We start from the raw sequence: 27,535 nt of genomic DNA on the forward strand, positions 1-27,535 counted from the left end.
CTAAGTGACGACATGTTAAAATCAAAACATTTATAGCACTTTCCGGTGTGTGTGTGCACTCTGCAAGCAGGTGCAAAGTCGTCTCTTGGTGAAAGCATGCAGTGATAAAGATTTTTGAAACATTTTCAAATCCAAATCACAATATAGAATAGGAATTACGTTTTGTTATGCGTGAATATGATAATGTGCTACATCAAGGAAAAATAAATACTAAATTTTCTTTATATAAATTATATTACAACTTCACGTTATATCAAAAAAAGGGCTAAATGGAGCTTTGCTTATAAGAATATACAGTGACAGGTTTTAATAACCAATAAAAGGTAGAAAAATTTAATAATGATTAGCATTGATATATGATTTATGCTATGATTTATAAAAGATCTAGAACAGACGTTGCTTGAATGACATCACATGAAGGGCTCATTTGATTGTGAAAAATTTAGTCATCTAATTGCTTTCGACGGTTGCATCTCGTTCGTTATAACAACTTCACAACTTTAAAACTGCTAAATCTGGACATGCTGACCCATAGACATACCCCCTGTACTAAAAACGATGAGCTTGTTACCCTTGTTACCCAAATTTAACTGAAGTGTTCTTACTTCCTTATGAATTCGGCTGTAGAAAGGTTGATCACATTTCGATAAAATTTGTCCTTCCATGATGAACTGCGTCTTCTTGAAGTCTCTGCATTATCATCCATTCTAGATGTACACGTACAATATAAGAAATAGAAAACAATTCGTCCAGATGTTTTAAAAACACTTAAGACTTTTACGTGAGTGCAGTGAGAAATCACTAGAAAAATTTTTTCCCTTATCTTTAAAATAAAGTTGTGTGGATACAGGACTGTGATTATTTGTGTTCACCTACTATAAATACAATTACAGTCTAGGGCTTGCACTTAAGGTTTGGTTTACGTCACTGTTTTTGCTCTTGCCATATGCAGTGCCGTATTAACGAATGGGCCGACAAGCCGTGCCCATGCATCCATAAATTTTTGGGCCTCAAAATTTTTATTTTGATAACATTAAATTTAAGAACCAACTATACAATATACGAAAATAAGTGCTGTTCTGATATTTATAATCAATCATAGATAATTACAACTGCAACTGCCTAGAAAATATGGACCAAGAATAAAATCCACTGGCACACAGCAATGATATGTGGGAGAAGGGGGACAAACTTAAATTACATTGTTACTTTGGTGTCAGCGTGTAAGGTGATGGAATTTTATTAGTAATCAGAAAATGCTTCAAAAATAGATATTACTGAAATGGCTGTTTTCAAATTTAATTGCAAGTTTTACGTGGAGTGAAAGTTGACAAATTTCAACTCCAAAAGTCCTACTGGTTTGCAAACTTTTTTAACCACCACAATTGCTGAAGTCAGCAAGTCGCCAAGCTAAAAAATAGTTTGCTGCTGACCGTTTTAAGAATGTGTATACCTGTAATGACGTCACTTTACCAAACATCATGGCCAAAAAAGTTTGCACAGGAATGGCCAAAAACTCACCACTTTTGACGGCTTTGAAAGCGAACAATTTTAATTTGTTAGTTCCTTGTGTTAAACATGCACCTTGTGGATAACGTGTTGTAAATATCCGACTTTTTCTTAAATTCTGTTCTGTCATGCGTACTTTTATATACCATAATTGCTGGGTAAGTTTATAAAGCGTTCTTTGTAAGCACAAAACATGATAATTTTTTCTTAAGTTACCTCAAAAATGAATAGTTTAAAGAGGAAATTGGTCTCTTTCCTCATTCCCTTTATCCTTTCAGTAAATCTATCTTTACCTAAGGATTGTTCTGGTCAGGTCAGATGTTTCTCTCATCCTATTTCAGGATTTTTTTACCAAAAAGCAATATATTGTTATTTTCAAGTTTTTTTCCTTTCGCTTTTAGCTCTTTTAAGCTTTTCTATGTACTGGTTTCTTAATAATTACATAAAAATTTGCTCTGACTTTTTATATAATCTTTTAAACTTGGTGATATCATTTTTTGAGCACCTGTAGCATAGGCCTTATGGTATTCGTTAAACATCTGTCTTCAGTTAAACTAATTTTTGCAAGTTTATTTATAACATTCATTTTCATGTAAAACTTTTTTTACTTTGCATTCTTCTTTAAGATACGTTTTGCAAGTTGCAGATTATTGGAGTTTTTCCCAAGAAATGTGTCATCTCATTTTTCATAATTTTAACATGCCAAAAAACATCGAAAATAGTTAGATTTTTCATATTTGTTGTTTTTCATATATAATGAAGGTATTTTGAATTTAAAACGTAACAAGTTATTTTGACGAACACCTTATCTGCCAGTGCATGAGTTCCACTTAATTTAGTACAAACATCTGCTATTATTTCAAACTTTAACTGAATACTAATTTCTTTCTTGCAAATTTACACTTGCCTAAATTACTCCACTTTCTTTAAGGAGTCAAACCAGTAGTTGTAATGGGGATGTACGTCATGCTTCAAAAAGGAAATATCGTTTCATCTTTATTGAACCTATTTTTTGTCGATAAAATTGTCGAGTCTAATCTCCATGTTAGACAACGCTAAAACGTTTTGGGTTTTTGCAGCTTGAGATGTGCAATTAGGCTGCATGGACATGTTAATATTTTTATGTAATTTGAAGAGCAAGGAATTTTTCGCGAAAATGTAGGCTGACGGCTAGGCTACTATTTACAACTTTATTTTGTGATTGTGACCATTTTTGTAATGAGAATCAGTCTGTGCAACATCCAGCAGGTGACCAATAGAATATCCATCATTGAAAAATGCTTCAAATATTTCGACATAAACGCAATGTAAAAGAAAAATGAGTTTTCCTTTGTATTGTATTCTATGTATCAACGAGTCAAAGGAAAGACGTGGACGAGGTCCAGGAGTCCGGATTAAATTAGGTGGTTGGGGTATTTAGAATATTCGTAGGATGGTAATTGTCATCTAGTCTAAGTGAAAAGATTGTCTTTGGCAGAAAACGTATTTCATGTTGATACAAACGTGTCAGACTTTTTTTGAGAAAGAACATACAGTTAGAAAAATGCAAATCAGTTTTGCCAGTCAATACAATTAAGGGGCTGTTTACTTGAGCCCTTCTTGAAGGGCTAGACCCTACATCAAAACCCTACAATAAGCACTAACTAAAAATGGCTGGAAACCAAACCGAAATAGTTATTGATTTTTCATTTCTGTTTTTTTACCGTTTTCTTTGTGTGTAAAAGCTCCCGTTTATGCCTTTTCTTGGCGCCGTTACTGAAAAGCGATGTCTTTTCGAATGTGTATTTGTTAATTTTTCAGCTCTACAGGAACGGCTAGCTCTGCCTATTGCGTTTTCATCGGAAACTTACAGCCCTGCATGGTGAGATCTCGGAATAAATAATTGCGAGATCTCAGCTGTTCGGGCTGGATTCCTCTGATGTCAACCAAAAAAAAAAATTCATGTGTATTTTTAGTAGCTCGCGAGATATCGCTTGGTAAGGCTAGCCCTTCTTGCAGGTCTTATGTAAACAGCTCCTTAGGCCTGTTTCATACGTCGCATTTTACATGAGCCGAATGCATTTAAAACAAAAGATAATGAGGCATTTTATCGCATTTTCTTTTGTCTTTAATGCATTTGGCTCATGTAAAAAGCGACGTTTGAAACGGGCCTTAGATCTAAAATCCGATTGTAAGCCATAAAATGACATCAATATTAAACCGTTATAATATGACAATGCCTTACAAAAAGTGATCATGTATGTCGTAAATCAACGGGTTCATTACACGACTCTACGAAATTTTTTACACTTTTCCTAGTAAAAGGAATGACATTTTTTAACAAAGCATTCCCATGACTTTAGACCCCCAATTTTCAACGCTCTTTTGAATTGTGACTGTAAACATTTTGACATGCACGCAGGTGTCAATTAGGTAACAGTAAGTGATTGATGTGATAGCAGGTGATAATTTAGATTGAAAAATATAACTTATTTTTTGGAAAGCAGAATAAAATTAACGTACGCTGTGTTTTTCATATCTATATTTTTCTGTAACTACTAATATTTATTATTTCTCTATTTATTCTCCAAGTCAATCCCATGATGCATTTGCTTATGCATGGTTTTTTTTAATAATGTATGGATGTAACCTGACTTATGTTTTGAAATTAGCGTTTCTTCCTGGTTTTAAGCAAATTTTAAGACAGAGAAGAATGAGAACAATGTAAAATATTGCACTTAATGTTTAGACGTAGAAAAGATTCTTTGCATTTTAGTCGTTGCCTGACCTGACTTCTATATTCTTCAGGGTCGTAGCTAGAACGCTAATTGATGGAAAGGTATTTATATACTCCCTTGTCTTGACTAGCTTCTGTTGAAAACCAATTTACTTTCTAAAGAACTTGATCAGTCATCGTCACAACTGAATACATGAATATATTAAATCTTTATGTGAACAGTGCTCATAATATATTTAGTGCTCTGCGCTCATAACTAAATAATCACTATACGCATCACAGTATATTGAATATACAGTAGGTCCACTTCGAGTGCAATTGGTTGCTGTATATTTAATTACATTACTGGCTGCCGTTAGCCATTTTAACATTCCTATTGGTCAAAAAAAGCAATTGACTGGCTACCACTATGGTAATCAAATGTGTAATAAGATATGGCACGAACAATTTCATAGAGTGGCTCAACTGTATATTCTCTAAACTGTGATATGCATACTATATTGTAAACAGTCTTCATAAATGGTTCACAACATACACCGTATTATTACGTTTTAGCTACGGCTCTGAAAGTTATGTTGTCATAAGTGTGTCATGTTAATGCTTCTAAAGGTAGTCTTTGTACCCCATGTCATATGAGAAAAGCAGTTTGATGTGATTTGAGAATTTCAACCGAAGTTTCTGTGATTGTGTATTGTTCTACTTGCAAAATTAACATATTTGTCTATTTTGAAATTGATCGATCCTTTTTGCTTATTGAAATATGTAAAAGACATATTTTTTTGTTCCATAGTGGAAGAGATGCATCGTTAAATGTCTTAAAGAAAAGCGAAATGATGAAAATGTTGAACTTTATCATGTTGAAAATATCTATCATAAACAGTGTCATGAGAATTTTATAAAAAATTATCTCTCTTATTGCGATCGATTAAGCATATAGCATTTAATATTATGGCATAGTTATTAATACGACAAACAAAAAATAGTTTCTTTCTGTTGCAAATCATTATATAATGATATGTGTTGATCGCTGTATTACCCCGTGAAAAATTTCTTACCTTTATTTTTTATCCTTGTTAATTAATTGCACTGAATTTACTGAGTTTTATGGTTCATCAATCCTCTTTCAGACAGAACAAAGGCCTCTACCCTTAACTCCAGGAAACGTACTTGTTTCTGGTGAAATGTGACCCTACTTAGTCTCACTCATCAAAATGCTAAATTACAGGCAAAGCAGAAGCCTCTTTATAATTTTGAAAAGCAGTACTTTACACTTAAAAGTACGCAGATGCTCATTTGAATTGACAAATGTCTCAATTAACATTGTCAAATTACGTTTTTAGATGACGATAATAAGTCATTTGCATCGTATTTGCGGCTTTCAAACGTATGAGATAAAGAACAAACGAATGACAGCTCAACAGTCAACATCCATTTTCTCTCATGAACGCACTTTTATCGATGTCGTATAATAGCTTTACGTATTCAAGAATCGAGAGTTGTCCTTCCTAAAAGTATTCCACAAGTTGCTGTCGCTTTAGCATCTCCTGATCTGCAATAATTTCAAAAACGGTGGACATGCTGGCAGCAAAAAACTTATCCTCTGTATTCTAATTACGAATAGCTTCTCCCTTTATGAAAAAAATCACAAAACTCAATAATCAGTGTGAGATCAACAATGCATGGAAGTACCTAAGTTGACTACCACAAACACGATGCATCAAGTTTCTTGTATTGTTTGCCCTAATGAGATATAATAGATGTTTGTCCTGACCTGCGAAGTTTAAACCAGCGGGATATCTCATTATCTTGAGCTGTTCTCGGTTTAAATTAAGATTACTAATACTGTAATAGTAAAACAAAGAGAAGATCATGCTGGGACAAACTAGCGATATTTGTAGTTATCAAAAATTTCTTTGTTTATACTAAATCCAGCATATACATAGACATCAAGTATGATGGAAGGTTTAACGTTTTGGGTGCGCTCCCTCTCAATCCGTAAAAATCCCCGGAAAAAATTACCAATAAAATATGAACCAATCGACATTTCACCAATATAGAGGTTGGGATAAATCAATAAGATGGGAATAATATGTTAACACGTCCATGCGTGCAGGTAAAAACTTTTATGAATAAACTTTGTTAACTGCTGGAAGTAAAGTTACGTTTATTCAAACATGCCTGTGACGTTTTTGATTCCACGCAATCTGATTGGCAACAGCAGCGGGTGGCTTCATTTTTTACGATATCATAAACGTAGTCCAGTTTTTTTAATAAATTTGCTTACGAAGTGAAATTTAAATTTTGCAATTGATTTATAAACCACATATATGTTAATTGTTCAAAGAGTAACCAAAATGCATTCAGATGGCAGTTGTCATAGCGATAGTGAATTCTACTATCCAAACTAAGTAAAACAAAATAAAACAAATTCCGAAGAGGGACATCTTGTTTTCTTGATATTCAAGATATTACAAGAGTTTGAAACAAAAGATGGTGTAATATTTCGTCTTTATTCCAAAGACATCATCAGACTTATGGTTTACAATGCAGGCTTCGAAACGTTTATATATTTACAAGCTTGTAAACGTGCAGCCTGCATTGTAAACCATAAGTCTGATGATGTCTTTAGAATAAAGACGAAATATTACACCATCTTTTGTTTCAAACTCTTGTAATATCTTGAATATCAAGAAAACGAGATGTCCCTCTTCGGAATTTGTTTTATTTTGTATTATTTGAAACTGTCTGCTTGTCCTGGTTATTAGACTAAGTAAACATTGTTGAAATCAACCTAATTTCAGTCTCAAATCACCATGAGCCCCTGTGAGGCCTACTCCAATACATGTCACCATGAACTACGTGTCATACATTTATTGAGAAATAAATCTTTGTTAGTGCACATCTAAACCAAGTACATCTTATCTGTGATGTTCAGCTGTACAATAGGCTTGCACGAGCACATACAAATACGAGCAATGATTGGTCAATTCCAAATTCAAACGAAGGTTCGAAATTCAAATTTCATAAAATTCAAAATTCAAATCGAAGTTATTGAACAAATGCCAACCAATCTCTACTTCGGGAGAAATACCAAGTATTCAAAACTTTTTATTAAATAATTTGTTATTTTGTGATCATTATTTTAAGGAAAATGTCAAGACATTCTTTTGCAAGTCCATTGCGCCCTAAATGTAAGTAAAACATTTTATGCGTTGTACTACTCTACAAATAAAGTGCACAAGTGTCTGCTCAATGCTCTTGTAAGCATGATTCGTTTGGCTCGAATGCACTTGTTTTTAATGTCATCTATCTTCATAGTATTTATAATTTGTAAAACAGCTCATGACTACATGAAAGTATATTTGTGTTAAATGTTGGATTAAAACGATGTTCAAAAGGGTTAAGCCATCATACCGTACTATGCCTATAAGGAAGCAGAGCAAAGTAAGATTTTGCTCTTCGTTAAAAATGCCAACAAGTAGGAGTTGTCACATCACAGGATGAAATTTGACCGTAGCGTGGCCAGCATAACGTTTTCTACCTGCTATGCTAATGAGAACAATACATTTCTAAACAAATGAAGCTTTATTAGGGGGTGTTTACATGAATCCGGAATGACTTTCAATCCCGATCGAAACGTGATGTCAATCCGTGTTTACATGAAACTAATTGTTGTTTTTCTTCGCACTCATTTTAACCCATTTAGCCTCTTTATTTGCTTACGAGCTTCAATTTGCCGAAAGACAATACCCATGGCACATGCGTGCTTCGTCATTAATCACAATATCATTCCAGAATGAAACTCAATTCGCGTTTACATGAGATAACAAGTAAATTTCGATCCGGAATGAAATTTCGATCCGGAATGAAACTAGGAATGAACTCGATCCGGATCGAGTTGTGACTCATTCCGGATTCATGTAAACATGCAATAGGATTTCTTTTAAAGTGGAATGAGTTCATTCCGGATCGAAACTCATTCCGGATTCATGTAAACACCCCCTTAGTTGAAGTAATAAAAATTTACCAGTATTTCTTGTGTTCCAATGAAGGGATACTGAAAATCAACTTGACACCATTTGGTTAGCAAAAATTTGAGGATGGTCAGAAATATTTTTTCGCAGGAGTCCAATCTGATGACATTTTGGATTATTTACTGTTTTATATGGATTTAAATGAATGCAAAACTAAATGAGCTTAGTCACCTTTCAAACAAGTCTAGAGAATTCAAACAATATCTGGAGATTTTCAAAATCAATTTTAGTGGATACTAAGGCGGACAAAACAATCTTATACTTAGATTATAAAATTCCATCAGTGAATAAACATGTCATACCCATGACTTGTGATGTATAAATCAAAACATAACTTTACAATCACCAGTTATAAATTCACAGATATAGAATTGTTTAAAAATAATCATATATTTATGATCTAGAAATTTTTGAATAAAAGCAGATGAATTGGGCTAGTCACTTTTGCATTCTCATGAAATGGATTGACAGTAATTTGATTTGCATCAAATTGTTCGATCATTATATCAGTGACTTGTGTTTCTATTTTTTTTACGTAACTTGTGCTGGTCATTAATTCTGGTTAATATAGACTGTATTTAGCTCAATTAATGAAAAACTCACTCTGTGGGGACTTAAAATTGGCAAAACATTGTTTGCAATAAATGGCAAACAGTCTCACATGTATGTTGTTTCCCCCTATTATTTCACTATCTCGTAGATACTAGGATACCACAATTAACTGGCCTTCGAAGAATATTGTTCCATCTAGATTTACTATTTTTCCCAAAGCATAAAATAGTGCAAGTGAGCATTTTTCCATTGTGAAATATCATTGCATTCTGATTCACCATTGTATTCCTAATATAAACAGTGCTAATATAATATATTCAGTACATGTTGGTAAATGTTGATTATCCAGGTTAGTATAGTCCTGAGAAGGACTGTTTTTGTTGTTGCTGACTGACGTTTCGACAACCTTAGTGGTAGTCATCTTCAGAGTCTTTTTTTTGACAAAAACAGTCCTTCTTAGGACTATACCAACCTGGACGATCTACATTTACAAACATGTAACGATACTCCCAGGTTCAAACCATTTACTTTATAATATATTCAGTGCTCATCACCATTTACTCAATTCATAATTTGTGCTCATAATGTTGTGAAAGTTTTTCTACTGATCTACAAGAAAGTGAAGACTGCTGGCAATTATACAATTATTATGTAAACTATTGTATACTAGAATGTTCATCTTTGTCTGTCCAGAACACATCATTTTTTACAGGCAAGTGCAGTTTTTACATGCATGTAATGTTTCAAAAGGTTTGTAACATTGCGAAGGCAATGTACATTGTAGACTTTTCATGACCATTTATATGTCTTTATTTTACCAAAATATATTTACAGTGCAAACAGCCAAAAAGTTTCTGTCACTACAAATGTCGCAAGCAAGTCATGCACTATCAGATGAATTCAACAACATTCTAAAAGGAACAAAGCCATCAGAAAAGAAGAGAAGACGTATTGTCGATGAAATATTTTCCAGTGAACAAAGTTATCAGGAACATGTACATCTTATCACATCAGTATGTTATGATTTGTAATAATTCGACATGTACGTATGTAAATATGAAGACTCACCAAAAAATTACATGAATTACAGATGTTCCTATCACCGCTGAGAGAGCTGTCTGTATTGCCGGAGCATGTTCTCAACGTCATCTTTTCTAACATTGAAGCCATACAAAGCGTGAATCGAGAGCTTCTTGTTCACATGGAAACTATGGGTATCGGCGATGCATTTTTAGCTTTGGCGCCGTTTCTTAAACTCTATAGCACGTACGCAAATAATTTCGAGAATGCTTTGAATACGATCAAGGTAATTTCGCTACTACTCTACAGAGCCTTTCTCGTGCAGCATTAATGAAAAGAATAGTAAAACTAGTGGCGGCTCCAACCTCCACTATTTGGTTGGGGCTCATATTTAAATATAATTTATGTTATAATCTGAGATAACTATTGATTTCAACTAATAGTGGCGAACACGCATACGATTAATATGCATAATATATTAATTTTTTGATCCCAGACAAAATGCCAAAAGTCTTGAAATAGAAAAGCCATTAGCCATTAATTTACTGTGATTGCCGTTTACTTTACCAGGCTGTCTTTTATGAAGCTACATTGAGTTTCTGTTGGGTTCGAAAAAAATACACTTGCCGATGCATTATAAAAGCAAATACTGACGGCTGAAAGTTAGTATTGCACAATGTCCATGCAAAAAATTTCTGTGTTCTGAAATGGGCCTGCAGTTGTCGATATCAGCGGTCCGACTTTCTTGACCTCATAAATATGAGCCCACTGCAATGTATTGAGCTGGATGTGCCATCTGTAAAACTTGTGACAATTTGTACTTCCTACTATTCTAACATAGTTAAACAAGGTTTCTAAGTGCTTGTTTCCAAAACGTTTTCGCCTCATAATTTCCTCTGTTGAAAATCATTCGTGTTAATGTGTGCATTTTACGAAGAACAGTGGATCAGTAGCCGAAATGTTATTTATAATATTTCATTTCTTCGTTTTTATTTGGTCGCAAGGAATGGGAGAGAAAAAGCCCAAAATTTGCATCGTTCAAAAAACAGCAAGAAAATCTCGATGACGCCAAAGGCCTTAAGTTAAACGCCTTGCTGATAACGCCCATCCAGAGAATTCCAAGGTTTAATAACATCATCTTATTTCAGTTGTTGGTTTATGTTAAATTGCTTGCAAGTTGGCTAGTTTTTATTTGCAAGAGGAGAACAACTTGAGCAAATTCTTCTTAAAAAATTCTTCAAAGCGTTTTTCATACATTCTTGCAGGTACAAAATGCTTTTAGAGAATCTCCTCTGGAAAACACCCGAAGATCATGATGATTTTTCAAAATTAAAGGGTGAACATTAAATTTATTTAATTCCGAATTCTTTATGTAGTTCTCTTTACTCCATATTTTCAATGTATATGTTGTATTTAATTCATCGATTCATTCAATGAATTTTTTAAAATGTTTATTTTTTTGTTTGACGGACGCCAAAACTTGCAGAAAAAAGATGCTATTTTGTTTTTTTAAGCAAGAACGACATGCACGCTTAATGTTTAGACAATGTCCTGATTTACGATGCCCATTAAAAGCATTGGTTTTGCTTCTGTCGGACATTACAAGAAATTTCCTTGTTGTTTTTGGCATAGTTGCCGTGAAAAATTGTTATTTTTGTGTTTGAAATATTGGAATAAACTGGTAGTTTCTGCAAGCTTTATAAAAATTATCAAAGAAGGCTAAAAGAAAAGCTAGAAATGGTTAAGGTCCATTTCGAGAACTTGATGCTTCAAGTTCTGCACATCATGTGCATCAGCATATCATGTGAAATCGTATTATAGCATTTATATTCGACACATCCCTTCATTTAAGGAAGTTTTTCTTACATGTTTGTAAATGTAGATCGTCCAGGTTGGTATAGTCCTGAGAAGGACTGTTTTTGTTGTTGTTGACTGACATTTTGACAACCTTAGCTTTGACTCTGAAGATGACTACCGCTAAGGTTGTCGAAACGTCAGTCAACAACAACAAAAACAGTCCTCAGGATTATATCAACCTGGACGATCTACATTTACAAACATGTAACGATACTTTCGGGTTCAAACCATTTACTTTATTATGAAGTTTTTCTAGTTATGAAATGGCTGCGTCAAACTGGAAGTTATGACGTTGACTTGTATCTACATGGCTCCTAGAGCTCATTTATGTCTCAAATTTCTTCTAGTGATCAAAACTTCAATAATATGTAATAAAAAAAGGCGGGAAAAATTCATTGCATATGCACTTTAATAACATATTCGCTCGTATTTATGAATATTTAAGCAAATACGAACGCCCGAATTTATTTTTATTTATTTTTTATGATAGTAATATATGCTTTTGTAACAATAAAGTAAGACAGATAGCTAACTACTTAAAGTAACATCCAAACATTTTCATTTCGCCACATACCATTTCAATAAACAACCGAATCTCAGCACTTTGAAATCGTTACTTTCTGTTATATATTCTTTGATAGAGGCCGTCGATCAGATCAGCAAAATGGCTCTTGATATTAACGAAAACATTCGTCAGCATGAAAATTTTCAAAAGATTTTAAGCATCCAGAACAGTTTTAGTCGAGAATCTGCGCCAAAGCTCTTGGCTCCCGGTAAGAACTGATCCTAAACTGTAATAGTGCCATCATGGGGTGGACACTTGACGAAAACTGGGAGCAAGCGGCAAAATGATTCAAACGATAGTTGGAAATTTCTAACAGAGTGCCTTAGATGATAATTTATTTCAACATATCAAGTCGAAATGAATGAACAAAACTTGATATGTATTGTATTTGAAAAATATTGAGGGGTAACAGCGCGCTTGCCCCCTCCCTCCCTCCCCGCCCCCACAATTTCTCCGGTTCCGTTAGTTTTGCTTCTCAAATAGCACGTCTTGTTTTATTTGCTATCCAGAACTGCGATAAGAAAATACTCAATAGCTGTATTTTGTCGAGTTTTTATTTCTCTCTTTCTTGTATTTACTTGTATGGCATCTTGAAATCAGTCAATATGTTCTTCTTTTTCATCAGTCTGGCTTATGTACACTTCCTCGATTTCCCCTTCATTTTTTCGACAAATTTGTTGCAATTTGGCTTGTATTAGCGCTACGCATCATGGAATCCAGGATAGATTAAGTTGACTAATCCCTTGTTCTTCTGTCAAAAGGATTATTTCTTTTAAACGTCACCTCCCCATTTAGGAGTGATTTCATTCTTCTTTGTCTTCATTATAAAATAGAAGTAAATGTTGGTTTTCATTCAAGCAGACGTGACACCTGTTGAGAAGTCTTAAAGTCTTCACATAATTGTTTTTAGGAGTTCGTACTTTTCATTTTATTTTTGTTCATATGTTTGTTATGTGGACAACCTTGGCTAAGCATTGACTTTCCTTAACTTCATGTAACCAACTTGTATCCTTGGTCACATATTTCAATCATATGCAATTTGAATTATGCAATTTCCAAATTCAATGTAAAATCTTGTAGCAAAAATCCAAATAAGCTGTATTGAGTGAGGAAAACTAAGCAGCTGCGTTGCGATGGGATACTTTTGCAAACCTCATTTAACTTCGTTTTTGTGCGGATTTTTTATTAAGGACTTCTTTTACTTGTTATAGGGCGTGTATTTATTAAAGAAGGCACATTATTAAAGGTATATTTACATTGAAAATACATTTATTGATACCTAATAGCCATTTTGCATCCTCTTATTTTCAACATATTCTAAATGTTTTAATATTATTTATTTGTGGAGCCAAGCAAAAATTTTGATAAAATAAAAATAAATCATTTTTTTAAATTCTATCTTGCATCCATACGCGTAACTAGAATGTTACTTGGGGGAGGGGGGTGCATATTCCTATATTCAGTTGTGCCCTACTGATTTCTTTTGAAATTCAATTCATTTTCAAAAGAAATCGGTAGGGCACAACGGAATATATATGAATATACACATCACACCCCCAATTAACGTTCTAGTTACGCCTCTGCTTGCATTTATTTTTCCTAAGATGTTAAGAATTTATCTACGACTCATTTTGAAATACTTTTTCGGAATGTTCTTTCTTTTGCATTCCGTGAAATATCTTATGCTGTTTATTTCTATGTTTTCTACGTATTATCGACACTAATATAAGAGTTGTAAATATATTTTAGGTTGGCAAGCGAGGTTGGAGGTCTGCAAGAGAGAAAAATTTTTTCTTGTTTTCTGACATCTTGATTTATGCAAAGAGAACTAATGACAAAGATTGTAACAGGTATAGGCTTAAGAATCCGCACAATTTTTGCTTTGTTTAAGATATTGGGGCCTGCATCAATAAATATGTAAATAATAATGACGAACTAAACAAATATCTATTACACGAAATCGCCATTTTGTATCTTGTTACTGGTAAGTTACACTAATGCATTAACAGAGCTCAAGATACGTGGTGCGTGGTAGCTTTAACTAAGTTTATACACATGAAAAATTCGTATGTTCAAGATTTTTGTAGGATTGTAATTAGTCAAAATGCACTTTATGTTTTTATATTGCTATTTTTTATGCTTTCTGACAAAATGAACGTAGTAGCTATCTACTAACTGTTTCCTTCAGTATATGGGAATCGAAATGTTTGTTGTCGATCAATTTAGTTTCTGTTATTTTTTCATTGCAGGCCATTTACATGTCTCAAGGTGTTTCCACTGCATGAATGCAAGGTTCATGAAGTTTTGGGTGATGGAAACACAAGAGAAGGCGGTGCTCTGTTTTCGGTGAGCGTCTAGCTATCTACCAGTAAATCCTTCAAATTACTTCCCTGTGTAGTAATAAAGCCATTGTATTCTGTGTTTAATGTTGAAATAAAATGTTGTTGAAAAAATCCAAACTAAAATCTTAATATATGCTTGCTGCAGATTGAATTTAAGAGCAAGTCCCTATTGCTGTTTTCCAAATCACAAGGAGAAGCTAAATCGTGGTTGAATGAAATTAGAAAAACCATTGAGTAAGTATATCCTATCTTCTTGCTCTTACAAATTTCATACCCCTTTCATCTGTGTTGTTTGTCATGCGAAAATGACAACAAATTCTACGTCTTATGGCCTTACATATGCATTTATAGAAATGTTACTGGACACAGTAAGCTCAAGTCTATCGACAAAAGACCATTGCAAGCAGCTTGTAATAGAAAACAGCTTTCCAGACGTAAAATAAAAAGGTCGAGTGGGAGAAGAACTGTCGAGAAGAAACAGGTGAAGAAAGCGTAGCTTTACGGTTTATACCTGTACTGTACATGATACGTTATTGCAATAAATATTTGGCTACAACAACACACATAAATGTACTTTTATATGTTATTATTTTTGTTTTATGAAGTCGTGTTTCGGGTCTAGTCCTAAAGAATAATTTCTATCCCTGACAACCTCTTTTCATTATATAAATTTATTTAGGCGCCATTCACAGTGTCCAGTCCAAGCCCTGAGAAAGAACTTACATCCCCTTTGAAGAAGGAAGACTTAATGCAAGATGAAAGCATTCTTTTTAAGGAAAACAAAGAAATTCCCAATCTTGCTCAGAGCTCTTTTTACTCAAGCGTTGAAATTTCTGGGGAAAATGGTTTAGAAGACGACATTAATTCAAAACAACTTTTCAGACGACGTGAATTAATCACTGAAGATCAACGTTCACGAACAGATATAAAAAGAAAACTCAGTGAATCAGAATTGGTAATGTCTTTATTAGCATCTCTGTGCTTATTTTTTTTTTTGAAATATGATTTGAAAATTTTATACTGGTTTAGATAAATGTCAAAATGAAACGTTTGAATGTGCCAAAGACGTTTTCAGGTCAAACGCTGCGTTTGTAAGGGAGGGGCTCATGGGGGGATTTTGAACCGTGTTCAATTATATGAAATAGGACTGGCAAGCCACTTGAATGCAACATGAATATCCTGTATGGGATTGTGAAAATTGATTCTCACATGATATAAAAAAGTTTTATTTTGTCGCAGAGGTCATTGCTCCAGTAAATATTTTGAGTAAAATGATATACTACTATATATATGAATATGGTAAAGATTAGAATTGTATAGTGAAGAAGACTATGATATGGTGATGAAAATGACATAGTAATGAATACCATGACATACTTATTGTGCTAGCTAATGAATACAACGAAAAAGTTACCAATATGTGGGCATAGCAACAAAGATAATATAGTGAATAATACAATATTTAGTAATGATTAAGCTGATGTAATATTTCGAAAATCATACAAATAGTTGATCAATATAGTGATAAAATCATCGGGCGAAATCCCGATTATATAAGTAATATCACCGTATTTTAACTGAATTTTCATCAACCTTAATTTTTTCTTTAATTATCCATTGATTACCGTTATAATTTGTTCTCGTAATATGTATGGAGTATAATTGCTAGTTCTATATCCAATTTTTTTAATTGTAACGACGAATTCATCAGTTGAACAACACTATTCTTTGTTTTTATTTTCAGAGCTTTTCGTCAAACAAGAAGATACGAAAAAGTGCTCGACTAAGTCAATGGTTTTTTCCATGCACTGGCAGTGTTTAGCTGCAATGTTTTTATTGTTTTACGCTTTTTGTTTCTCTTCTTTTGATATTTACACATATGTTAGCAATTTGAATTTAATGTAAATTTTCGCATAAAAGCTGATCATAAAATTTTTAATTACACATATTAGCTATAAAGGATTCCTTTCAGATATTTTGATTGAAAACTATCTTTTAATCAAAATGTCTTTAAAATGTGTGCACGTGTAAGTAACTATTTTAGCATTTTCTGGTTGATAAACATTAACAAGAACAGGAAAACTAATCTGGAAAAGCTGTGTGGGAAATTTTTATCTTTTACCGCTTGTGAAGAGAATATGTGAGGTTAAATATCAAATTTAATTGAAAAAGGTGAAAGTTTCGACTCTGTTGTTTATTCTATATAAAATACTTAAACTTGAACATATTTTGAGAAATTGATTAAATGATTGTTTCCTGGACATGTAGAATTGATTAAATGATAGTGTCCTGGACATGTAGAATTGATTAAATGATAGTTTCCTGGACATGTAGAATTGATTAAATGATAGTTTCCTGGACATGTAGAATTGATTAAATGATAGTTTCCTGGACATGTAGAATTGATTAAATCATAAATGCATTTTTCAAAGTTTTTTATTCGGGACTGTCGCAGAAGGCTTGGTGCATGGAGTGTGAAAGTGAAATTTTCTTAAAAAATGGGTGTTTAAAAAGCAGCATACTGGTTATGTTCAGCTTTTTTAAACTACATCGTTTAAACTTTGGCATTATAGTTCAGGTTTGCCCATAAATTTTTACAAAGTTTAGTCAAAGTCTAAACTATACATCAGCAGTAGTCTGTTTAGCTGAAATGAAATAGAAATTTATTAATTATATTTTTACCTCCACTTAGTTTACAATGTTTATTATACATTTTTCTTGGCACATTACCCAGACAGTCTTTACTACATAACTGTATTAATTTTTAGCATATCATTGATTGAACCTGGTCCAATAGCCACAGAATTTTTGAAAGGAGGTGATCCAAAAGGTTATGGTGATGCAAAGGAAGACGATCACGTCACCAAGTCCTTGATGAGTAAACTTGGTCAGTGGTTTAAACGCCTTGGTTCAGTGTCTCAAAGTGGAGAGGATATTGCAAAATATATCCTTAGAGCTATGGAGGATGAGTCTCCGCATCTTCATTATATCACCAATGCCACTTGGGAAGAGATGATAAAGAAGAAATTTATCGATATTACTGGAGACAGCATTGTTAAATCAACTGCTAAACAGTTCTTTTCGTCTTAAAGCATAAGCAGCTTAACTCCCGTTAACATATGTAAGAATTGAGTTAAGAATTAGGTATTTTAGTAAACTTATTTGTGCTCAATTTCAACAAACATTTAGCCTTGAAAGAATAATATGCATATGCGTAATATTTTTATTTATATGTTGCTTATTTTGTCTGTCGTTTTTAAACGCAGTGACGTAGCAAATCCAATAATTTGGGAGGGAGAATTAATTCCTATAGGTATGTTATAACCTGCAGATTATTCCTATGTTATAATTTGCGGAAAACAATGGATTTCAAGAGAGCTTAACGCTAATAAGACAGAGCATGAATATATGAATATGTGTCCCCCCGTCCATTCATAAAGCAGGTTTGCGCCAGACCAATGTATTTGTATATTTATTTCGTATCTTGGGCTCTGGTTTGCATCACTGTCAAGCAGCCTCTATCTGAATCGAAATATTTCATCCTGTCAAGTTTTGATGAACCAAACATTCTAGTCCTGGTTTTGTCTTCTGGAAACAGGACTTTACTTAAAAAAATTGACGCTTCTCTGCTAAGCTTCAAAACTTTCGTGTCTTTATTTCAAATTTTCACTTTAAGGTTAAATGTTGAAAAGGCCTAAAGTAAAACCCATTGCTTGAGTAAAAGCTGGCGTTTTTCCCATATTGATCTGTGGTGACAATCAGATCAATAATCGTTTTATTCGGATTCTATTTTATACCATCAGTATTCAGTACGTTAATTAAAGTTTGATAAGTGTCATTAGCTTCTTGTTGTGCCTCACGATGATTTGTGTGCGGTCTTTCTCTCTCGTTATTCGATCAACAGAAATGCAGATAAATTTATATTTCATCCGAGTAGTAGTGGTGGTGGATGAAAAAACAACAATTAACACACTGCATTACAAACGTTTTTCCAACAAACGAACTTTATAGATTACCCGTCTCATACTTACCAACTATAAAATACTTTACTCTGAACAAAAACTTAAACAAAACCGACTTTTAGTTATGGAAGCATTCTTTATCAATAATAGACTTAAAAGCAAAAAGGAACCGTCACTATTTGATTTCACAGCTGCATAATCAACTAATTCTTCCCATCAAATTCGAACTTTTTTTACAGAGCTTTTGGAAGTTAGCTTGTAAATGGAGTCTGATAATGAATTTGAAATAAATTCAAAATATAACTACATAAAGAACTGCCTTGTTTGTTGCCAAAAATTGAGTTGAACATGTTTCTCATATATTTAGTTCGTGTCATAAACGTTTTAAATGTCATAAATGCTAAAATAATAAAACCATTCTTTAAGGCTTTGTTTTGTGCTCATTTTTGAAAATTACACATAGCTTATGGTAACTGAAATTGACAAAAAATTTCCAACTTTTTGATACAGATCCCAATTTATTTGCATGACTTTACTGTAAACTCATTATAGTATACATAAACAAAAACACAACAGTAACTTTTCTATAAAACATGTAAAAATTTACGTACAAGTCTCATATTACGATTTATTTAAGAAAAGTAAAACACCTCCACTTCATCTGGTGTGAAGCGAGGGGAACCTGCTAACAAGTTTTTTGTTTTGTTGCTCTCGGAAGAGTAACCATTTGGAAGCTCGTATGAGGTTCCAAACCCTCCTGTTGATGAAAAGGTATCAGAGTTGGCATTGGTGGTGATGAGCAAATCATAAGCACCAAATGAGGGTCCATGGCCATTGTCGTTGTACATTGCCAGGTCTAGTTGTACAACGTTGGATTTAAATGGTGGTAGATTATCCTTGTTTTTTAAGGAAAAAATAAACGATCTTTCTGCTCTAATGAAAGGAGAATTTCCTACAAAATAATTACATTTAAGTAAAACTTTTTCTGCAATAATGCCATATTTAAGTGTTTTCTTTCAATTCTCCAAAGTAGCTACCATGATTTTTGAAAGGTTCTCCTGAACATCATAGTTAAATAAAGCAAAAACGCGTTTTACATTTTATTTTTGTTGTATTTTTACAAGACACTGGCAATTTCAATAACATTGCACTTCTTCATTTTAAACGAAAGCACTTATACATTATGTAATAGGAAATTATACGTGCAGTGAAAAACTAAATAGATAACAATATTTTCGGTGCAGAACTAATGACATGCTATTTCTTAAGACTTACAGATCACATGACTTATGTTAATTATTGTTTAAATGATAGTTTAAAATTTCAATTGTGAGATATCTTCAAAAAAACCTGCAATCCGTTGCTGCATTGATTCAATACAAATATTCGGACATTTTATATGACTTGGGCCAGTTCGGCTTGGCTAGATCCAGAATGAAAAAAGCAAGATTTTGCCTCTAATAGCTCATATAAATGAATGGAGCAAGCCAGCCATCAAAACCAATTTTAAATTGAATCGAGTCAGATATTTTGCGTCCAACTCGCTATATTTATGACTGTTGGTGCGAGGTCAAAAATTTTGAAGTCATATATGTTCTTGTCTCATATGTTCAGCTTATCGAAATCGGGACTATTACAATATATTGGTTAAGAAAAATCAAGATGTAAACCGAACTTTTTCATACTCTTTGTATTATCATTGATCTTCAGTTGCAGCTCATAAATGTTAATTTATTCTATGAAATAATTACAAGGAATGACCAACTGCAGCAATTGTAACATGCTCACTTTATCTATGAAGAAAAATTAAACACCGCCACTTCATTTGGTGTCAATAAAGGGAGGCACATTTAGTCAGGTTTGATGTGAATAACCATTTGGAAGCTTAAACTTAGCTTCAAAAAACGCACAATTGCATATAGAATTGACATTGTCTGCGATATGCAAATCATTTAAGCTGAACGAAATGTTGGGCCAAAATCAAAGTGTTTTAACACAAAATTATTTCTATGATTTGCATATCATAAAAGCGTGTCTCATCGTTGTCATATAACAATTCAAAACAAAGTGCTACAATTCAAGACTGTCGCCTACCCCACCGTAGCAAGATCAACCCTCTATATTTTATGAACCAAGTTTCGTTTTGCTTAGCGATTGTTGTTTGCGTGCAGCAGCGAATGTTAGGATTTAATGAAACACTACTTCCTCGAAGTTGCTTCTGTAGTGGATGGCATCCTATACAGACCAGTTTTTTAATATAATTTCCTTTGCACGGTCAGCGTTACAGGACTAAGAACAAACAAACTTTTTGGCTGTCGTATATACATAGTGCGTGCAATATTATGTTGTATCAAATTAAGATTAGCTTTTTTACAAAGATATTTTTGTTTTTTCAGCAATGTACTAACTTCACACATGTTACTGAAACTTACCTCCCCAAGATTCTGATGCAAATCCACCAAACACATAACTTCCCACTTTAACAAAAACCAACGTTGGTCCTTTATTGTCACAGAGACTGTGAAATGTGCTTGCTTTCCATCCATTTACTGTTGCTTGGTAACAGTGCACCGTGTTATTGTCTTTCAAGTTTGAAGGCAGCCAATTTTTGACTTGTAACATCCTCGAACTCTTCAATATGTTGACCTATTTTGATATAATTGAAAAGAAAATCTTTGTTCGATTGTTCGTGCTTTGACATTAGATTAATCCATTTTCTTCAGACAAACCATATATAAGCAGACCAGAAATCTGTTAAAGTTTTTTATTCATGATTCATGTGCACTTTTTGTCACGCGCGTGATCTCGCGTGACTTTCGCGTACGTATGGTCCTATCAGTATTATAGTTTGACCAGTCTCATTTACACAAAACGACGGACAGTTAACTCAAACACTATAAAATTGTAAATATTGCATAAGTACTTTTTAAAATACCCGAGTCGTTCAGTAGTATCTGTTTCTTTTTATTCTTAGCAATGCGCAATTTTTTCTTTATTTTACCATAATTGAAAACAAATTTAAGTTCTTATCGACAAAGACATATAGCATTGTAAGTGCTTATCTCATGCTTTGACATTTTCACATGCTGCTTAAATCAATTCAGAATATGGTAAATTACTACTCTTCAAATCACAGTAAGTAGTTATGTTGATTTCTAACGTTATAAGCACAGAAATGATTTCAAATTAAATGAAACCATACCGCCAAACGAGAATAAATTGTTTGATAGAAAGTCCATTTTCCACTGGAAGCCATAATTTTAGAGTTGTCCTTTATTGTTGTGTTGCTAATTTGGCAGTTTATCTCATGTTCTTTTGCAGTTTCAAGAAAGTTTAAGCCAACACATTGCTGCTGTTTAAGACATTTAAATGAGCATTCAACCACATCGTAAACGACATGACTTGAAATGAAATCTTTTTGTGATAGAGCATCACCTTTAAAATAAAGAATAGAACAGAATTTAATTATAGTAGGTGAATAGATCGAAACTTTATATATCATACGAATGTTTAATTGTATGCACAACAAAATAGTGAATTAAAAGCAATATGCCTAAAATTTAGAAGGATAACTATGTTCTTATGTTGGAAAAGTCGTATCTACATTCTGATTGGACACACGATATTTTTTATTCGTGAAAAGCTGCATGTTGATTGTTGATTTTTTTTCAATAATAGAAAACAGCATTTAAATTTCTATGCCCTTATCAACCAACAGAGAACAAGGATTTTATTGAGAAAAATCGCGAAAGACAAAAACGAAAAATAATATTTAAATAAAGTGAAACCCTAAAAGTATGCATCAATCATAAGCAATTTATTCGTTCAGGATGTATGAAAGGAAACGAAATCAAACTTTATAAGCAATCGTTATTTGATATTGTGTTTAGCGTTTTTACATGACACAAAAAGATGAGTTCTTTAGCTTTCCAATGATATCTTGTATTTCCATAAAACTGAGAAACACTCGGAGAATCTTTAAATAAAGATTACAAGTCAAAAATGGCAATTTTCAATTTTTGGAAATTGGATACAATTTTTGAGATACAATTTTTGAGATTGTTTATTGTATGATAAAGCACAGAGAAAAACCTGCGGTTCAGTTTCGATTGTCATTGGCTAAAAGCATATACAAATAATTCTCAATGCATTTGCCAGCAAGAAAAACATTAAAAATTAAACAAAACCTTTTAAAGGCTTCTGAATTCATAATTGGGTAAAAAAAATTATTGAATTTAGATTTCCTATGATATCAAGAACAGTTAAGATCTCGATCGGTTTCAGCATCATCATTTACTCGCCTTGTACCATTTACCTCGGAAAAATTCATGATTTAATCCTTGAACTTATTCAATAATTGTTAATTATTATTCACTATGTAAACAATGTCGATTTTATTGGTCAGCTACCTGCAACTATTTCTCTATATCTGTAATTATGACGTCATATCTACAAGTTATAGCTTCTACAATTGTCGACTCCATTAAAAGCAGGTTTTGAAAGGAATCAAATAACGAGATTCGTCATAGCTTCTAAAACGATATACGAAATCTGCTGAAAAAAAAGCGACGAAGCAGGCTTTGAACATATTTGCAACATAACACTTTCCAATGAAATGAAAAATGTATCATTGAAAAGCGAAAGCTAGAGCTCAAATCCTTTGCTGTATAAAAATATCAGCGTAAAACACAATATCAAATGCGCGGCAACCTACTTTTTGGCCACACTGTATATATAGCTATATACAGTGTGGCCAAATGTGGCCAATAAACTATTTGATGGTTAAACTTCTTACGAAAGTCTTTGCAGACTTTGGTAGAAGATGGGACAAGTAGAAACATCGTAAAATACTCAAATTTTAAAAAAATTAATACTCCATTTAATAAAAGCTTCAACAGTTCAATTAAATTTTTAAGCGCACAGTTTTCCCATCTTTAAACGTGCAGGATTTATTATTACATCTTTTTTAAACTATCGACTTACCATTGTCTTTCATCTTTACAAAAATATCTTCAGAACTTTGGCATGCCTTTTTTGTTGCATTACAGGTAGCAACCATAATAAAAATTACAAACATGAGCTCAACCATCCTTCATAAATGTACGCGTAAACTATTTCTCTAAAATGTCTTCATGACCACCGTTATATATACCTGCTGTAGTGGAAAACAAATTTGCACAGCTGTGTTTAATATATAGAATATGTTAGTATGTTAAAAGAACATAATTTTAAAATTATCTTTGTTTGTTGAACCCGACATTGCATTAGACATATCATTGGATAATTTATACCCAATTAAAATTAGTTTTGTTGGAATAAAACCATAAAGGTAAAAGCAATATGCTAAGCATGCATAAATTTTGAAAGCCTTTTAAAAAAATGAAAAGTCAAAACTTTCTATATTTTTCTTATGTTTTTCGAATGAGAAAGAGCAGCACGTTTACATTATAATGTTTTCAGTCAAAAATTATTTATGCACACTATTTATTTTTCGGACCCAGTATTTTTCCACCACCACAGACTTCTTCTTTCCTCGTGCTTAATTTATGGCTTAAGATAAATTATTAATTTTAAAGCAGTAGTTCATGATGTATGCTTAACATCAATTCAATGTTTAGGTTTGAACTCAAGGAAATTTTTTAAATTCAAAGTAGACTTAATTGCACTTGTAGCATAAAATTCCACTTAATTGTTAAATCAAGCACTACATTCAATCAAAAGGCTTTATAAAAATGTCTTCTTCACTTTAACAAAGGCATGAAAATTGCGTTTTATACAAACAATATGGATGGAAGAATAAATTATTGTCACGCAGACTCACGCTACTCTAAAATATACTTATTTTTTACTGTATTTTCAAAGGTTCAAATTTTTAAAAATTATAAATTTAATTTGTTCCATAATTTCCATTGTTAAGCAACTCAACAAGATTTCTGAATATTCTTTTCGCTTATCGAAACAGCTTTATTTGCTTAAGGATTACCTATTGACTACGTACAGCATGAAAGTCCACAAAAATAACAAAAGGTGTGAGTCGCTCGTTGATAAATTTATTTTGTAATTTTGTCACAACATAAAAGCTATGTTATCCGTAATGGTTAATACTTAATTATACAATATAACCTTTAATAATTGATTGAGTGAGCCCTCTATATATGGAATTATAATCTGTTTCATAGCTCACTAATCTTACCTGCATAGACACAGCTATAATATTGTGATAACACACAACTTGATTTTATATGGTCCATATATCCTAATGGAATCTTTATAGTTTCAAATTTGCTTTGAGTACTTCAAATAGCATTTCAAATAATTGAATGGAGTCATTTCATTATACTGTTCTGTTTGAATTTAAAATCATTACTAAAAATTACTATGCATGTTTTAAACAATTATACAAAACACCTGAATAAAACAACAAGCGTTTGAAAAATTTATGCGATTTAAAAAGTTTCTTGTGAATTTCAAAATGTTGGGTTTATGATTTACGTCAATACAAATCTTTGGGGGATAATAGTTGCAAGTCTTTCATGTCCTGCACATAATTTTGTTTCTTTCTTCTTTATGAATGTTGGCATGGCTAACCTGATGCACATCAGGCAGTGTATTTTCTAAAAATTTGTGACAATGACATTGTATAATTAATAGTTCACCTTTATCAAAGTTATTTGCAGAGTGCCACCCATTTTAGCATTTTTCAGCATTTTTTGGCCATCTGTTTGTTATAGCTTGGTAACAGTGAATGTATGACTAAGAGTAGAATGGAAGCTGTCTTTCAAATTAAAGGTAGCCACTTTTGGAGTTGTAGCTGATTAATATCCAATGGTGTTTATTTTTAAAAAATTAAGTCATTTAAGTCAGTGCATCAAATTCTTTTGAGTATTCAAGAGTATCAAGTCTTAGTCTTTGCGATTTTTGCATGCAGCATGTTGATTGAGTGGATTTGGTTAATTCTGTGCTTCACTTCATTTTTTGTGTTATTTGAGGAATACATCAAATGGTTTTAAATTGGGCTGCGAAAACCTTAGGAGAATGCGGACGACTTTTTCTGAGATAAAGGAGTTATGCAGCTCAATGGGTTTTGTGGTTGTTTAGATCTCAATACGTGAAATATATGTTTCATTTACCGACAAATATTTCATTCATGCCTTTATCCTATTTGCATAACATGTTATTTGAAATTTCCAATTTCTTTCAGTCAATAATGCTGGAATTGGCCTAATGGGTGCTTTGGAGCGTCAAACTATGGACAGTATCAAGAATTAAGCGGAAACTAATGTGTTTGGAGTTATTCATGGCATCAAAGCGGCATTGCCTAGCATGAAAAGCAAGAAAAGTGGCCATATAGTAACTGTTGGTTCTGTCCTTGGTCTAATACCTTTACCCTTCTATGAATTTTACTCTTCCACAAAGTTCTCAGTCTGGGGTCTTAGTGAAGCTTTGGCACCAGAATTAAAACAGTTTAACATAAAGTAAGGTTTTCTATTTTTGTGACTCTCTTCTCTTTCTATCAACTATGAAGTCTATTATGAATTTTTTCAAGTTAAACTAACCACTTACGCACAGTTAGAAATGTTTGTTCAATGAGCCTCATGTGGTCTTAGAGGGCTGTATCTTCCCTGTTAAAAGCTTTTGAAGATTTGCTTAATTAGCTTTATCCTTGTTCATAATTTTTGAAAAGCAGCATAGTGGTTATGCTCTGTTTTTTTAAACTACGTCGTTTAAACTTTGCCATTAAAATTCAGGTTTGCCCATAAATTTTTACAAAGTTTAGTCAAAGTCTAAACTATACATCACCAGCAGTCTGTTTAGCTGAAATGAAATAGAAATTTATTAATTATATTTTTACCTCCACTTAGTTTACAATGTTTATTATACATTTTTCTTGGCACATTACCCAGACAATCTTCACTACATAACTGTATTAATTTTTAGCATATCATTGATTGAACCTGGTCCGGTAGCCACTAAATTTTTGAAAGGAGGTGATCCAAAAGGTTATGGTGATGCACAGAAGACGATGACGTCACCAAGTCCTTGATGAGTAAACTTGGTCAGTGGTTTAAACGCCTTGGTTCAGTGTCTCAAAGTGGAGAGGATATTGCAAAATATATCCTGAAAGCTATGGAAGATGAGTCTCCGCATCTTCATTATATCACCAATGCCATTTGGGAAGAGATGATAAAGAAAAAATTTATCAATATTACTGGAGACAGCATTGTTAAATCAACTGCTGAACAGTTCTTTTCGTCTTAAAGCATAAGCAGCTTAAGTCCCGTTAACATATGTAAGAATTGAGTTAAGTATTTTAGTAAACCTATTTGTGCTCAAGTTTAAGAAACATTTAGCCATGAAAGAATAATATGCACATGCGTAATATGTTTATTTATGTGTTGCTATTTTGTCTGTCGTTTTTAAACGCAGTGACGTACTAAATCCAATAATTTGGGAGGGAGCATTAATTCCTATAGGTATGTTATAACCTGCAGATTATTCCTATGTTATATTTTGCGGAAAACGATGGATTTCAAAAGAGCTTAACGCTAATAATACAGAGCATGAATATATGAATATGTGTTCCCATCCATTCATAAATCAGGTTCGCGCCAGACCAATGTATTTCGTATCTTGGGCTCTGGTTTGCATCACTGTCAAGCAGCTTCTATCTGAACCAGGGGCGGATCTAGAGTATGTCAAATCCGTCGCGCGACTGATGTTTGAAATTCAAAAATGACCTATTCATATTAATTAAAAATTCATTAATTATTCTTACGTTATTATCGCATTTACTTCGTAATAAAAATCCAGCTTTATTTATTATTGAAAACTAATGACTAATCAATGAATATTTCGTTGGTAACCAGATCAGTTGGTGACCTGGAATAACCGACTGATAAGCGGGGTGGCTTGACTGGTTCGACGGATAAAGGAGTCTATGAACGCCAAAACGCATATTTTATTGGTCAATGGCCAGA

General features: G+C 33.0%; 2 protein-coding genes, 1 long non-coding RNA gene and 1 pseudogene across 3 annotated transcripts; 2 read left to right on the top strand and 2 right to left on the bottom strand.

The window, feature by feature from the left end:
• Positions 1-303: 303 nt before the first annotated feature.
• LOC124454662 lies at positions 304-13,047 on the bottom strand. Its single transcript, XR_006951555.1, has 3 exons — positions 13,037-13,047; positions 5,281-5,439; positions 304-707 (listed from the first exon to the last, which is right to left on the bottom strand). It is a non-coding gene; the product is annotated as an uncharacterized LOC124454662 (long non-coding RNA).
• LOC124454661 (FYVE, RhoGEF and PH domain-containing protein 4-like) lies at positions 7,257-16,994 on the top strand. Its single transcript, XM_047005435.1, has 13 exons — positions 7,257-7,416; positions 9,646-9,824; positions 9,902-10,117; positions 10,836-10,954; positions 11,097-11,167; positions 12,330-12,461; positions 13,465-13,499; positions 14,003-14,103; positions 14,503-14,599; positions 14,741-14,829; positions 14,947-15,076; positions 15,275-15,550; positions 16,340-16,994. Exons 1-13 carry the CDS (start codon positions 7,377-7,379, stop codon positions 16,415-16,417), a joined length of 1,563 nt encoding a protein of 520 aa, XP_046861391.1. The 5' UTR covers positions 7,257-7,376; the 3' UTR covers positions 16,418-16,994.
• Positions 16,995-19,055: 2,061 nt separating this feature from the next.
• On the bottom strand, positions 19,056-23,739 carry LOC124454355. Its single transcript, XM_047005168.1, has 4 exons — positions 23,541-23,739; positions 21,760-21,992; positions 20,990-21,203; positions 19,056-19,509 (listed from the first exon to the last, which is right to left on the bottom strand). Exons 1-4 carry the CDS (start codon positions 23,644-23,646, stop codon positions 19,190-19,192), a joined length of 873 nt encoding a protein of 290 aa, XP_046861124.1. The 5' UTR covers positions 23,647-23,739; the 3' UTR covers positions 19,056-19,189.
• A 1,582-nt stretch (positions 23,740-25,321) lies between these two features.
• LOC124454119 lies at positions 25,322-26,887 on the top strand (annotated as a pseudogene).
• The last annotated feature ends 648 nt before the right edge of the window (positions 26,888-27,535 follow it).

Source organism: Xenia sp. Carnegie-2017, unplaced genomic scaffold (genome assembly GCF_021976095.1).
Source record: "Xenia sp. Carnegie-2017 unplaced genomic scaffold, XeniaSp_v1 HiC_scaffold_3, whole genome shotgun sequence".
Classification (NCBI taxonomy): domain Eukaryota; kingdom Metazoa; phylum Cnidaria; class Anthozoa; order Malacalcyonacea; family Xeniidae; genus Xenia; species Xenia sp. Carnegie-2017.